General features: G+C 30.9%; 1 protein-coding gene across 1 annotated transcript; it reads left to right on the top strand.

The window, feature by feature from the left end:
• The first annotated feature begins 258 nt into the window (after positions 1-258).
• Positions 259-1,512, top strand: LOC149539977 (uncharacterized). The gene has a single exon (XM_089802636.1). It carries the CDS (start codon positions 259-261, stop codon positions 1,510-1,512), a length of 1,254 nt encoding a protein of 417 aa, XP_089658762.1.
• The last annotated feature ends 14,947 nt before the right edge of the window (positions 1,513-16,459 follow it).

Here is a 16,459-nt window from a genome sequence, read left to right as displayed (position 1 = left end):
ACCCAAAACCTACCTCAATCATAAATTTTAGTAAACTTGAAAATTACAATCATCGAAAATTTCAATTTCAATTTGTTTTACTTCCCAAACATGCGTCGGCGAATTAGTTCTCGCAATTCATTTCAAAGTGATATAAAAGCAAGAACGGAAAACCAATTCCTTTTAAACTATACTCGAACGAAGATTCTGTGTGACATAATTATCGAATTACTCGAAATTATCTCCTACTTATCCAATTACTGTCAATTTTTTATGACCATGGCAGAGAAAAGGAAGCACGGTTCAGAAGTTTCCAACATCACCCACAATCTTCTGGGTCGTGAAACTGGCAACAAATTGGCCTTAAGAAATACTCACTCTCATATTAAATTCCTCAATTTTCAGTTGCAAGAAGAGCTGAATACAAAACAATCATCCAGGATTACAAGAATAATTTCAGCTCACGGTATTATATTTGCTTTGGCAAAATCGGGTGTTTGTGCTGCACTTGATAGAGACACAAACAAAATGCTTTGCCATTTGAATTTAAATCCACATGAACAAATTCGAAACATGCACTACATCAAGGAAAACAATTCTCTCATCACAGTGTCAGTTAATGCATCCGATAGATTCTCAAAAAAGTACAGAACAATCCAACTTGAGTACATTAGAAGAGCTCAACCAGATGCTGGCTTCGATTTGTTTAAGGGTGAAGAACTCATATGGGTTGATATTCCCAATGGGAAAGCTCTTACTTTTTCAGCTCAAGATTATATTTACAAGGTCTTTGATTTGAAGAACTATACCCTCTTGTACTCCATATGTGACAAAGGAATTCACAAAATAAAAACCGCTCCAGGTTTTTTGCTCTTAATATCAAGAATAAGTGCTTGCGGAAACAGTATTCCTCTCAAGATTTTATCCATAGAGGATGGCAGAGTACTGAAATCATTTCATCATCTATTACTACCCAATAAAAGGGTAGATTATCTTGAGCTGGTCCATGACAGTATACTGATAGAACAAGACTATGAATACCGGCAAATGATTGATACAAAGAGTGAAAAGATCGTTAATTTGAGCATACAAGAGTTTGAGAAGGCAATGGCATTTATTTTCTTGCGTGAGAAACGATTTTTTTTGACATTTGATAGTGAGACTGTTTTTGTATGGAATTGGCAAGGAGAGCTGGTTACATCTTACAGGAATAACATGCTACAGGTTTCTGTTTTAAAAGGTAGACTTCTTCATGCCACTAGTGGTGATGAGATGCTCATTTCTTATAACAAAGTTGGTACAGCTGATAAAACAGATTGTTCAATACGAATTACTAACATCTTGACTGGACAATGTTGTGGTAGGATTGGAGGCGATGAATCAGATGTGGATACAAGTTGCAGGAATCGATCTGGTGCCAGGATCAAAATTCAAGAGGCTCTTCAAGATGTTACATCATTGTTCTATGATGAGGAGAGCAATGAGATTTACACAGGCAATACAAAAGGGTTTGTACATGTATGGTCAAACTGAATGTTAACGAAAAAGTTGTGATTTTTTAGGTATCAGTAGAGGTTGATGGACTCTCTCCTGTTCGAAATGACTTCATGTTGTAATTTTTAGAATATTTTGGGACAAAAATTTGGAAAATGCTGATAACATTCATTTAGAAAATGCTGATAAAATCCAGATGACTGATAACATCCATTTAGAAAATGCTGATAAAATCCAGATGACTTTTCATGACTATTTCCAGGAATTAAGTGTTTTGTTTGCTACAATTTACAAAACTTGAAATCTTGATTGTTTAATTAATAAATTGAATTCTAAAATTCAATGGCAGTACTAAATGTTCAGCACTTATTAATAAATTGAATTACACCATGAAATCTCATGGAGTATGAACTATATGTTCATCACTTTGTACAAAACATTTGATAACAAAGTTGAATCTGAATTGGAGAGTAATGTATATTCATCGTTTAACAAATACTTAACTTATATTATGCCTTAGTGAAATCATATACCCTGTTCCAGAGCTCCATCTCGACACAGGCAGAGGAGATATTTGCGAGCTTTGTCAAGTCATAAATTGTATTTGCATGCAAGTTTCTAAAGACTCTTCGACAATTTCATTACGTCAGAGAGGTGTTCTATACAATGGCAGCACAAATGCCCAGCACGGGAATATGCCAAAATTTCTTGTCAATAAAAAAAATTGGGAGCGGTTACAAACTTCCAAATTAAATATCAAAAAAAAAAATTCGAAATAATAGCTGGCCGAAATAATAGGAAGCCAAATGGAGGCCGAAATAATAAGGCCCGAAAAAGTAGGGCCCGAAAAAATAGGGGCGAAATAATTTCAATATGGTTTTTTTTTTTTGTTAAATATAATTTTGCATGCACATTCATGCTTATTTTTTGCGGGGAGTGGGAGAATTTGAAACAAATTCGTGGAACGTGAAGAGACGTCTGTTGGGGGATATGAGGAGCCTCTCAGAAGTTATAAAACCAAGGGTCCTCATTTCATTTTCATTTTATGTTTTTGCAAGAGGGAAGAGGTGGAGGTTATTGGAGGATTAGATTGGAGTTTTTGAATAGGAGTAGATTGGAGTTTTGGAGTAACATTTTTGCAGGTGAGATTTCTATTTTTTATTTACATTTTCATTTAGATTTAGATGTAGAGGTAAATTGAAATTCAAAATTAGTTATAATATTCTACTTTGATTTAGATTTCAATTTTAATTAATTTCATTTAGATTTAGAATTCTGTTCATAACTATTTAAGCTTGCATTTAATAGTTTAGTCTTGCATGTTTGATTTAGATTTAGATTTGTATTCAAAATCTATTTGATTTATATATTTTATAATACTTTTCATTATTAATGGTGCTTGACGGGAGTGTTTTAGGGGTGTCTTCTTTTCTATTTCTAAAATATTTTTGTCCAATATGTACTTTCCTAACCAGATCTATCCATTTTCTTCTGATTCATGCATGGAGCTTCCTGACGCTATTAGCGTGTTGCTGGGACTGCATGGGAATGGATTAAAGGTAAACGACTGACTCTGGATCTGGATATGCATTTGGAATTAGCTCTGCTACTGCTCCAATTTATAGGTTCCTTCCTGCTACCTATTCTTTCGGTGGTTTAATCTGGTTAAGTGCGGATTGAGAGGTTTTGGCTCATTCCCATCGGTTTGTAATTTTGTCGCGATGTCTAGCGTGTGGCATTCTGATGGAATTTTTCATTGGAAAATGGTGCGGATAATTATGTCAATGCTGAACGACTTGTCCAATGTGATAATTGCTTTGGATATAGAGTGCGGCCATGGTGATTTTCTTAGCAATACAATTGAAAAAAAAGGGAAATCTGGTATTAACACAATGTTATATGAAATCTCTGAGCAGAAATGCTTATCAATACATTCAAGTTTCTTTTGTAACTCATAATATCAATCTCACTTTTTCTTGCGCTCCTTTAGTCTAAGAAAGATAACAGATTGGAGGAACAAATTGCTTCTATAATGGCAGTTGCAGGTGCAATTATTTTAGCAATTTTGGGCATTCTAACTGTTCTTGTGATGGGTACTTATGTTTTAGTTCTTAGATTATGTGATTTGGTTGTATTTAGAGTCTTTTTAATAATGTTTGAAACTACTGTTAAATATAATAATAAAGATTAATTTAATGTTAAATATAACATGCTACAGCACTTATCAAAAATATCAAAAACACAATTGCTACAGCAAAACGAGAATGGAGAAAAAAACTTTAGTTTTTGTATTAATTTGTTTGCTTAAAATAGATTACAATTGCCATATTTTATATTGAGAAATGCCTCATATGGACTTTCACATGCTTATTTAACTACACTACAATCAAGACTAACTTTGTACTTAATCTAATTTTATCAAATGAGACTGGCCCAAGATTCCTATGTAACTGTTGTTATAACAAACATAGACAATTATAGAACTTGTGATTAATAATTTATAACTACTTGATTCTCCGTATTTCATGCGTAAATTCATGAATCTAAAAACTCAAAGTTAAAACTGCATGTTACATTCTCTTCCTTATTTGGTGAATTGGTGCATGACTATTAGATTAAACGGTGCATGGAAGAGACAAAACACTGAAAGAAACTACTCTTTTCTTATTATTATTATTAGTCTTGATGTTGTTTTTAATTTTATTATTACAAATATTGATTATTAATATCTTTGAGTTCATCCAGAGAATAGTACTAAATTTAGAAAAACTTAGTAATAACAGTTTGAGATAACTGCAGAAAGTTTTTATTTTCACAAATATTCTCTTTCTTTTGAAAATCTGCTATTATTTTGGTAATGAATTGTAAAGTAGAAAGGAAAAACTTTGTGTAAATCTTTTTTGGCTACTATTTCACTTGCAGTTTTCATTTTATATGAAAGTTTATTATTTTTTCAAATCTTAAAAATAAAGATTTTTATATATGTAATTTTATTTTATTATTAAAATAATAAGATTTTGGAGGTTGTAAAATATTGAAGTTTAGAAATTATTTTAGATTTTACAAATGAATTTTCACATAATATTTATATTAAAGAAAGAAAAGATAATAAAATTGTTACTTAAATCAAATATAAAAATTATAAAATTTTACATAAATTTATTAATTGTATAAAAAACTATTAACGATAATTAAGTTCTATTAAATGTACTTGATTTTATATTATAGAAATACAAACAAAAATTATAAATTGGGACAAACTTTAGGAATGAAGTCAAATTTAATGAGAGACAAATAACATGAGGTGACGTGTGTGTGTGTGTGTGTGTGTGTGTGTGTGTGTGTGTGTGTGTGTGTGTGAGAGAGAGAGAGAGAGAGAGAGAGAGAGAATTAACATGAGGCGACGTGATACAGAGAAAGAGTGAGATAAATAACATGATGCAATGTGTGTGTGTGTGTGTGTGTGTGTGTGTGTGTGTGTGTGTGTGTGAGAGAGAGAGAGAGAGAGAGAATTAACATGAGGCGACGTGATACAGAGAAAGAGTGAGATAAATAACATGATGCAATGTGTGTGTGTGTGTGTGTGTGTGTGTGTGTGTGTGTGTGTGTGTGTGTGTGTGTGAGAGAGAGAGAGAGAGAGAGAGAGGATAATCTTAGATGGGGTAGAAGGAAAAGGGGAGAGGGGGAGAGATGAGCCATGGAGAGAAAAAGCGTAAGAAGGGTCCAAAATAGATTGAGATGGAGATGGTGGAGAGAGAGAGGCCATGAGTGAGTGAGTGTGTGTGTGTGTGTGTGTGTGAGAGAGAGAGAGAGAGGGAGAGAAGGGGAAGAGGGTGAGAGACATGAGGTAGACATACATAGAGCATTTTAAAGATATATAAACATGAAGATGGTGTGTGTGTGTGTGTGTGTGTGTGTGTGTGTGTGTGTGTGTGTGTGTGTGTGTGAGAGAGAGAGAGAGAGAGAGATCACATGAGGTGGTGTGGTGAGACAAGTGGGAGAGAGTGAGAGACATGAGGTAGACATAAATAGATGTAGTGAAAAATAAGGAGGGAGAAAGAGCAGGGAGAGAGAGAGAGAGAGAGAGAGAGAGAGAGAGAGAGAGAGAGAGAGAGAGAGAGAGATGATTAGAGGGGGCAGGTGATGTAGATATATAGAAGGGGAGTAGGGAGAGATGAGCTAAATAAGAAAAATAATATATAAGGCCCAAAAGAGATGTAGACAATGATGGGGAGAGGAAGAGTATGACAGATAGTGATAGACAATGACAATAATTATGGAGGGAGAGATGTATATATGTAGAGAAAGAGATGGACAAAGAGAACAATGTAGGGGGAGTGGGGAGGGTATACATTATTGGGGGGGGTAATTATAGAATGGGACATGTGAGAGAGAGTGTGATTACAATTAACCCTAACTCTAAATTATAATTATAATTTAGAGTAATAATATTTATTAATTATAATTTTATTAGCTATAATATGATTAGTAACCCAAAAATTATCTTAACAGCAATAATAACACAAACCCTAACTCTAACTCTAACTCTAACTAGATAATTCTAATTTTAACCCTAACCCTAACCCTAACCCTAACCCTAACTCTAACTCTAACTCTAACTCTAACTCTATCTCTAACTTTAATTCTCCCCCTAACCCTAACCTTAACCCTTTATAATCCTAAATCTAATGCTAATTCTAACCCTAACCCTAATTCTAATCCTAATCCTAGCCCTAACTCTTACCCTAACCCTAAATCTAATCAGGTAACTTTAACCTTAACCCTAATCTAACCTTGATCACAACTCTATCTCTAACTTTAACTCTAACTCTAACTTGAACCCTAACTCTAACTCTAATTCTAACTCTAACTCTTATATGAAAACCAACACTAACACTACCTCTAATTTTAACTCTAACTCTAATTGTAACCCTAACCCTAATGCTAATCCTAACCATAACCCTAACACTAACCCTAACCCTAACCTTAATGCTAACCCTAACCATAACCCTAACACTAACCGTAACCCTAACTCTAACACTAATTATAATCCTAACCTTAATTCTAACCCTAAATATAACCTTGACTCTAACTCTAACTCTAACTCCAACCCTTATTCGAACTCTAATTCTAACTCTATCTCTAACCCTAACCCTAACTCTTATTCTAACCCTAACTATATTTGTAACCCTAATTCTAACCCTCGCCCTAATTCTTACCCTTACCCTAACCCTAACTCTATCTCTAATCCTAACTATATTTCTAACCCTAATTCTAACCCTAACCCTAATCCCAACTCTAACTCTAATTTTAAACCTAACCCTAACCCTAACCCTAACTCTAACCCTAACTGTAACTCTAACCCTAACAAGAACCCTAATTCTAATTCAAACCCTATCCCTTACCCTAATTTTCATCCTAATGCTAACCCTAACTTTAACTCTAACCCTAACCCTAACCTTAACACTAACCCTAACCTTAACACTAACCCTAACCTTAATTCTAACCTTAACCCTAACCTTAACTCTAACACTAACCCTAACCCTAACTTTAACACTAACCTTAACCATAAACATTAATTTGTCCCTAACTCTAACCCTAAATCTAACTCTACCATAATTGCACTCTAACCATAACCCTAACCCTAACTTTAATCTTGGCTCAAAACTTTTCCCTAACCATAACTCTAGAACCTTAACCCTTACTCAAGCCCTAACCCCACCCCTAAACCTAACCCTAGCCCTACTATAACCCTAAACCTAACCATAACCATAAGTCTAACCCTAACCTTAAACATGAGCATAACTCTAACCCTAAACTTAACCATAAACATAAATCTAACCCTAAATCTAACTCTACCATAACTAGACTCTAACCCTAACCCTAACCCTAACTTTAATCCTAACTAAAACCCTAACCCTAATCCTAAACCTAACCTTAACCCTGACTCAAACCCTAACCCTATCCCTACAATAACCCTAACTCAAGCCCTATAATAACCCTAACCCTAACCTTAACCATGAGCATAACTCTAACCCTAAATCTAACACTACCATAATTGGACTCTAACCCTAACACTAACCCTTACTTTAATCTTGACTCAAACCCTAACCTTCACTCTAACCTTAACCTTGACTCAAACCCGAACCCTAGCCTTACTATAACACTAACCCTAACCATAACCATAACTCTAACCCTAACCTTAACTATGACCATAACTCTAACCCTAACCTTAACCATAAACATAACTCTAATCCAAACCTTAACAATAACCATAACTCTAACCCTAACCTTAGCCATAAACATAACTCTAACCCAAACCTTAACCATAACTCTTACAATAACCATAACCATAACTCTAACCCTAACCTTAACCATAACTCAAACCCTAACCTTAACTCTAGCCCTAACCCTAATGCTAACCCTAACCCTTATTCTATCCCTAAGGTTAACATTAATTGTAATGATAACTTTGTCCCTAACCATATATCTATGTTTGACTATAACATTTTACATTACAATATGCCAAAAAGAAAATTACTTTTTTTAAACCATAATCCTACCCCTAACTCTAACCCTAAATATAACCCTAACTGTAAATCTAACTCTACCATAATTAGACTCTAATCCTAACCCTAATCCTTAGTTTAACCTTCACTAAAACCGTAACCTAACCCTAACTCTAACCTTAACCCTAACTCAAAACTCTAACTCTAACCTTAACCCTTACTTTAATCTAGATGAAAACCATAGCCCTAACCCTAACCTTAGCCCCAACTCAAACCCTTATCCTAACCTTAACCCTAATGTAACTCTATATACAACCCTAACTCTAAATATAAACCTAACCTTAACCATCACCCTAAAACTAACCCTTTCTCTACCCCTTTCTCTAACTCTAACCGTAAATCTAATTTTAACCCTAAACCTAAGCCTAATTTTAACCCTAATTTAAACTCTAACTCTAGCCCTTATTCAAGCTCCAATTCTAACTCTACCTCTAACTCAAGCCCTAACTCTAATTCTAATCCTAACCCTAACTATATGTTTAACCTAAACCCTTATTCTTACCCTCGCCCTTTCCTTAACCCTAGCCCTAACTCTAATTCTAACCCTAACTATATTTGTAACCCAAATTCTGACCCTAATCCTAACCTTAACTATAACCCTAACAAGATTCATAATCCTAAAAATAACCCTAGCCCTAACCCTAATGCTAATCATGACTCTAATTGTAACTCTATTCCTAACTGTAACTCTAACCCTATCCATAACTCAAACCCTAACAATAGCCCCAACCCTAACACTAACCCTAACCCTAACTATAACTCTACTCTTCAATATAACATTTTACGTAACAATATGCTTAAAATAAAACTGAATTAAAGTGATGCAAATAAACACCATATATAGAATTAAAAAATAAAATATTCAAGAATAATTTTATAGTAAGTTTATACTATTACATTTTTATAGTAAGTTTATACAATTGTATTTAAAAAGAAATAAATAATTCAGCACTTACCTTAAAAAAATAGAAAAAAATTTAAAAATAATTTTCCTATTGCACCGCGATTGCCACTAGCTTATACATACCTCTATATATATTACGCCGAGAGTAATCATTCTCGAGGCGCCTATTTTCATTTTCATAAATCCCAACTATGATTAAAATAACCTTGGGATTAAATGAAAATAGGCGCCTCGAGAATGATTACTCTCGGCGTAATATATATAGAGGTATATATAAGCTAGTTTTGTACATATCTTGCAATCAGTGGCATCCATGAGACCAAATCTTTTAGAGGCATTATGTCGAACAATTCACCTGCATCCTGCGATCAGTGGCGTCCATGACACCAAATCTTTTAAGGGTATTCTATCAAATGATTCACCTGCCTTCTCTTCCAGAACCTTTCTAAACAATGAAGGTCCATTGCATTTCAATTAAAGCATGTAGGATGGCCATAAAGGTAATAGAATTTTAGTTTGCAAGCTTTCAGGTATTCTGTCGAACAGATCACATGCCTGGCCTATGTTTCCACATTTTTGCTGACAGGAGCAAAGAAAATATGAGGAGCGGTGAGAAAGACTTGGAGATCAAAAGAAGAGAGACATAAGAATGCAAGCAATAGCTTTACGTTCAAATGCAAGCTCAAGATTTAGTAAGGGCAATTTGATTTCAATTATAGGACATTTTCAGCGATTCAGCATGGTAATTAAAGAGTAACAAGAGTTCTGAGAAGCTTGAGTCCCTGTCTTAAGTAAAAAGAAGAAGATAAATTTATCTAATAGTTAAATCATAGTTACTAATAATAATTAGTAAATGTATAAGAAATATGAAATGCATAAATAAACTAGAATAAAATTTATATTAAAATTTTCAAAAGATTTAAGTTTAAATCTAAATTTTTAATAAAATGAAAAAATATTAAAAAATAGAAGTTCATTGATATTTGTAAAAATTATTTTAAAAAATAATATAATGTAATTTGCATCTCTAATTATATTTTCTATTTCACTCAATAATTAATAATTAAAATTATTTATGAATTTCATTTCTTAATGTATATGTTGGAATTATAGATGGAAGAAAAGATATATATTTAGATATTAAAATATATATCATTATATAATAATTATAATTAGAAGTTAGAATTTTAATTATTTTTTAATTATATAATGCATTATAGTATTATGTTATGAAATCAAATATGTACATTGCAGTGTATAAATTTATTATTTTATAACAAAAAATATATAAAAAATTAAGTACAATAAAAATATTTTGAATTATAAAATTATCTAATGTAAATATCTAATATATATTTTAACTATACAAATATTTTATATATATATATATATATATATATATATATATATATATATATATATATATATAATGTATTTCATATATTTAAATATAATCTTTTAATATTATACATTTATACAATAAAATTATTAATAAAAAACTATTTTATAATCTAATTTAGCTGATAGCTATTTGTGGGAACTTTGTTTACAAAAATTAAATTTTCGACGAAAAATTTGCAAGAGCTTGGCCGAAAATTTGAAAATCCTTCCCGTTAATTATTTACTGGCCAGTTTTTATCTCCCTCCACTTTTAACTCTTGTTTTGATATTTATTAGTTGTTATCTCCACTTTAAACTATTGTTTTTCTTTTTCTATTTATTAGTTGTGATCTCCACATTCAATTGACTTTGATTTTTAAAATTGATTAAGATTTTAGTTTCTAAATTATTATAATTTATTTTTTATATTAGTTTAATTTTTTCTTTAAATATTATTTTTAAGTTTCTATAATTTTTTTAGTCAATAGAATATTTATTAGACATTTTTTTTGTATTTCTCTTATTAGTTTTTCATAATAGAGTTTTTGATGGTTTTTTTAAATGATTATTTTTTCATATTTGATAAATTTAATTTAAATAAATAATATTTATTAATCTATTTAAAATATTTTAGTAAATATAATGTTATTTAAATTAAAAATTATTAATAATCTAATTTGTTCACATAAAATTATAATTTAAATATCCACTTTTAACTTCTTCTTTTTTTAAAAATAATTACTTATGATCTCCACATTAGATTATGTTGTGTCTCTATTTATTAAACTTTTGATTTTTTAAATTGATTTAGGTTTTAGTTTTCAAATTACTTTAAATCATTTTTTTATATTAGTTTAGTTTTTTTTTTAATATTGTTTTTTCAATTTCTATAATTTATTTAGTCCATAAGATATTTGTTAGAGATGTCAGTATTTTTCTTTTCTTCTTTTTCTTGTATTTCTCTTATTAATTTTTCTGAATAAAATTTTTGATGGTTTTTTCAAATGATTTTTTTTCATATTTGATAAATTTAATTTAATTGTAAAAAATTGAAATTATTGAACACGTTTGTTAAGCAATATTCAAATTTTCTAAATATTGTAAATTTTATATCTATGTTTTAATCATCAACTTTTTTATTTTTGTATTTTCATTTTTTTTAAATTATATTTACATTATTTAATGTTCAATCTACATTTTCCTCTTAAATTTCATCTCCTGTCAGCACACTTGTTGCATGTACATGCGACTACTAGTCTTATGATATGAGAAATTGTCATGACTATTATCAATTGATTGATAACCAAGTCACGTGATAAAGCCTCACTCAATTGTGCGCGTCCACAACTACTTAGAAACTATATGGTATTTTAAGTGGACCGATTGAGCTAAAAAAAATTTTGGCACCTCCCAAAACATAGAAGTAAAATAACAATTCAACACAATCCACATACATGGCAGAATCTCGCTAATGGAAGCAAGTTTTAAATAGCTCCAAGAGTAATCAGTTAAGGTCGCTTTTGTTGATGCCCACAATTGCGGTCTTTTCGAAGAAAATTGTTGGAAAGGTGAACCAATTAAATAATCATATTTGTGTCTTCATTTGTCAATTGTTATATACATTGTATTAAATGTTGGCGACGATGTCTAGGAAGGTAGTTATGATAGAGATTAATATTTAGTGAGGAGAAGCCTTGAATTCTGACAGTGTATTAATTGCATTCTTATCTATTTATTTTTTCCTATAGTTTTCAAATTGGAAAATAGAAATAGGCCCAGGGAAATAGTCATTAGCCAATCAAAAGAAGAGATTTTTCTTTTCATAAACAAATTTAAAAATATACAAGCATATAACGTTGGAAGTAGAATAATTGTTCACTAAAAATTAATAGATGGGAGAATAAAAAAAACAATAGTTCCCCACCTTTTAAAAGGCAGGGACTAACAATGGAAAACAAACATTTTCCTAGATTCAGTGTGGTAATCAAAGAATATAAATTGAGACCAAAGTGATAAAATAGGAAGTAGTTAGGAAACAAACATATCTTAGTCCAAATAAAATATTAAGCAAGGGTTTATGAGGGGGCTTAAGCTCTATTTTTTAGGAAGTAGGTGGTCTTCTCTTGAAAAATAGAACTTCTTATTTTTAGCATGTGGTTGAAACAGGGGTGGAGCTAGAAATAACCCCACTAGCTCAGGAATGCCTTTTAACACTTATCAATACTTTGAATTTTATATTTTAAGTTAAAATATAGTTCTAAGAAGGGAAATTATTTTTTAACTTATTTTAAATGTATATCTATTTTAAATTTTGGAGCTAAAATTTTAGCTTGAATATACAACATAAGTCATGAGAATACTAGCTTTAAAATATTCCAAGTGGCTTTCTCTCTATTTTATAAGAAGTCTCTTGCCATGGAATCCAACCTTTAGAAACAAAATTATATGAAGGTCCTAATCCAAACCAAGAGATAGTAGGCATGTAGGGTAAATAGGGATCGAATTAAAGACATTTTAGATTGTGATAGAATTCAACATGTCAAAATTGTAAAGCATCAACAAGGAGACAACCTTTTCTGCAATGGTTGAGTGGTAAGAAAGAATGAAATCCTTAGTGGACGAGATCGATGTGTGCTACATTTTTATCTTTTGCACCAAAATTTGGGTTCCATTAAAATGATAGTGAAAATGTTGTAGAAGAAGATATTGGTATGTGTGCAAACTTGTTTGATGAGAGATGTATAGTTCAAGTTAGTATAGTGATGGAGAATAATATCTTGTTGACATCAATAAACTATCATCATTAACTTTATATGAATTGTAGAAATTTTGTAGATTAGTTTTGAAAGAGGTCATAAGTTTAAATCTTACAAAACAGTAAAGCATGTATAGGTCACCCTAAAAAATCACATATTAAGGAAAAAATTAAGCTTGGAAAAAGTAAGTCAACTTTAACTATTTAACACTTTTAGTCTAATAATCAAACCATAGTATGTGATATTTAAGTCATTTTGTATATATGAATTTGTTATGTGTCTCCCCACAAGGAGTATGAGAGTTGCATATTACTAGACTAATAAATGAAATTAAGATTGGTTTTAAGTTGCAACAAAAAGAAGCAGAAGGTTCCTTTGACATTGTAAAGTGGGTTGTTATTAAAGATGTAGAAGAGTAATCATTACATACATACATAACACATCTAACCAACAAATATCTTTATTCTTTTCTTCAATTTCTTTGATAGAGATAAATCAAAGAAAGGAAATGAAAGTAGGAAATTATTGATCCTTGAATATTCTTCCTATAAAAGACTTGAGTATGTGATTGGGTTATGATTTTGATGTGTGGACATTCTTAAAGACAAATCCATTTTGTAGGTTACTAAAGGATGAGTTTTCTTCTCTTCTAAACAAATAGAACAAATGACTTCTCTTTGAGTTAAGGGTAAAATGAATATAATGGGCAAGTTTTCATTTTTTTTCGGTAAAAGGTTAAGGCCAATAATTTTTATTAATAATTAAAAAGGTTTTTACACTGTTCCTATGTTCAAATGGGCACTAGTAGGAAAAAGTGGAGTTAAGAAACCTCCAATCCTTCACAGGGACTTGTGTACATATAGATACAAATAATAATATAAGGGCATTCCCCTATTTATAATGCAATTGTAAAAAATGTTCCTTGTTTTACACAATATTTACTTCTTGATCTATCCTTCTTTTTACAAACCTTGTATTCTCCCTTTAATTTGTTTCTTTGCTTTTTTGTTTGAATTCCAAATTTGTTTAGCTTGCAAACAATTATCTCTTGACCAAGATTGTTGTTAGTATTAATCGATAAAATTGAATATAAATTAATCTCAATATGTCATCTCAATTGACATATTGATAAAAGGAATGTTAGTCAATTTGCAACATTTAATTTACTTTACCAATTAAAATTCATTAAATTTTCAATATAGTGACTAGTTTTCATTCTAGATTTTGACGTGATTTAATTGGCACTAGAATAGTGAACCTATTTACTACAAATAGATATCATAAAATGCTACAATAAGGACATCCAATTGAAGTGTTAGGATTATTTTGACCCTTAGGGTAGCTATCTTATACTATCATACTAGGAGCTGGAGAATTCAGAATTATTATTCAAGCATAAGATTAATTTTTTTGGGGTTATGAGTTTCAAACTTAGGTGACCTAGTTATTCCTTAGGAGAAAGTCCTCTCCATCTACTGCTTTGTTTGCTAATGTAAAGATATATATGTTTAATACTAATATCTTTGAATTTATTGATTATCTTTAATGCATTTTCAAGTTTGGAATTTAATACCCAATTAGGAGTGTTTCTTTTCCTTAACATAATAACTTGAGAATCCCCTTCTATGACTAACTTGCTAATGATAATAGGCAAGTTTTCGTTAGTGATTGAAGACCTAGATGATTTAGAGGATGGCAAATAAAATGATATGGAGTTAGAATCAAAGTGCAATGTGTGAAATTTAGGTCGTCTAGTATGTATGCACTTGTTAGGTGTATCGCCACAAGAAGCATGAGAGTCACATATTCCTAGACCAATAATGAAATTAAGATTGGTTATAAGTTGCAACAAGAAGAAGTGGGAGGTCCTTTGACATTACAAGGTAGGTTACAATTGAAATTTGTAAAGACTACAAAAAAAATGAAGTATTGAAAGATGGGGAAAATGTTATTGAATATGTACAAGCATAATTATTACATGCATACATAACACATCTAATCAACAAAATATATTTCTTATTTTCTTCAATTTGTTTGATAGAAATAAATTAAAGAAATGAATCAGATGTAGGAAATTATTGATCCTTGAATGTTCTTCCTATAAAAGATTTGAGTTTGTGATTGGATTAGGATTTTGATGTGTGGAAAATCTTTAAGACAAATCCATTTTGTAGGTTACTATAGGATGAATGGTGTTACCTTCTAAACAAATAGAAAAATTTATTTCTCTATGGGATAAGGGTAAAATGAGTAAAATGGAGAAGTCTTTATTAGTTGTTGAAGACCTAGATGATCTAGAGGATGGCATGTAAATAATAATATGGAGTTAGAATAATTAGAAGAAAGAACAATTGGTCTTGATCAACTGACTCAAATTAAAAACATGAATATGAGATCAAAAATGATATGGACAAAAAATTAACAATTTAAAGCCTGGAGAAAAGATAGTACATGAAAAGGGAAAATCTTATGTATGTGTGTGTGTGTGTGTGTGTGTGTTAATCCTTTTGCAAAAATTAAAATAATGAAATAATAAATTTATAGAAACCAATGAGGATTCTATAAGACTTAGTATTATACTAAAGCCATATACCTTTCAAGAAGAGGAAGATGATGAAAGGATTATATAGTCACAAGATATTCCTCAAAATCATTATCTTATTTTCTTCTCAATGTTTATGGCCCTATGTTGGTTGAGTTCCAAAAAAAGAGAATGGAATCAAATTTCAAGTATCCTAGAATGGAAATCATGTATTTCATAGAACATATGAGATCAATTCACATCTAGTATTTTTAATTTATTTACAAAATGTAGTGCCTGCCCTCGTTCACATCTTTTTTGGACATTGTTGCTATTATTATCATACTATGTTGGACTAGTTTTATGTTGATGGATTAGTAGTATTGTTTTGAGACTATCAGACATTATGTTATGGATTTAGTGGTTATATGATGAGATCATTTAGACTTTACATTTCATGTATGCATGATGATCATTATATTGCTTTCAGTTATTGTTGATGATTAGTTAGATGGTTTATTATCTCATTTTTTTATTATGGATACTTACCCCATACTTGCATGTGTATGGTGTGCATTTTTTCATATTGTATGGTGTTTCTGATATGGTTAAGGAAGGGAGTCATAGTCACCTACTTAGTCAGGATCTACACGATACACCACTTCCTGCCATTGTCTGTTTAGCTTAGCATTATATATATTGTATGTACATGCATGGTTTTTTTCCAGGTTGCAGGTACCAGGGATCAACTTCCTTGAATTGCCAGGATGAGCGTACCCTATTATACTATCTCAATAATAAGAGAAGGGAGATAAATTCTCAAGTCCAAATCCTAAACCCTTAAGCCAATTTTCCT

Source organism: Cupressus sempervirens, chromosome 9 (assembly GCF_028749045.1).
Source record: "Cupressus sempervirens isolate cs-2001-9-10 chromosome 9, ASM2874904v1, whole genome shotgun sequence".
Taxonomy (NCBI): Eukaryota; Viridiplantae; Streptophyta; class Pinopsida; order Cupressales; family Cupressaceae; genus Cupressus; species Cupressus sempervirens.
This window is presented reverse-complemented; position numbering and strand designations above follow the sequence as displayed.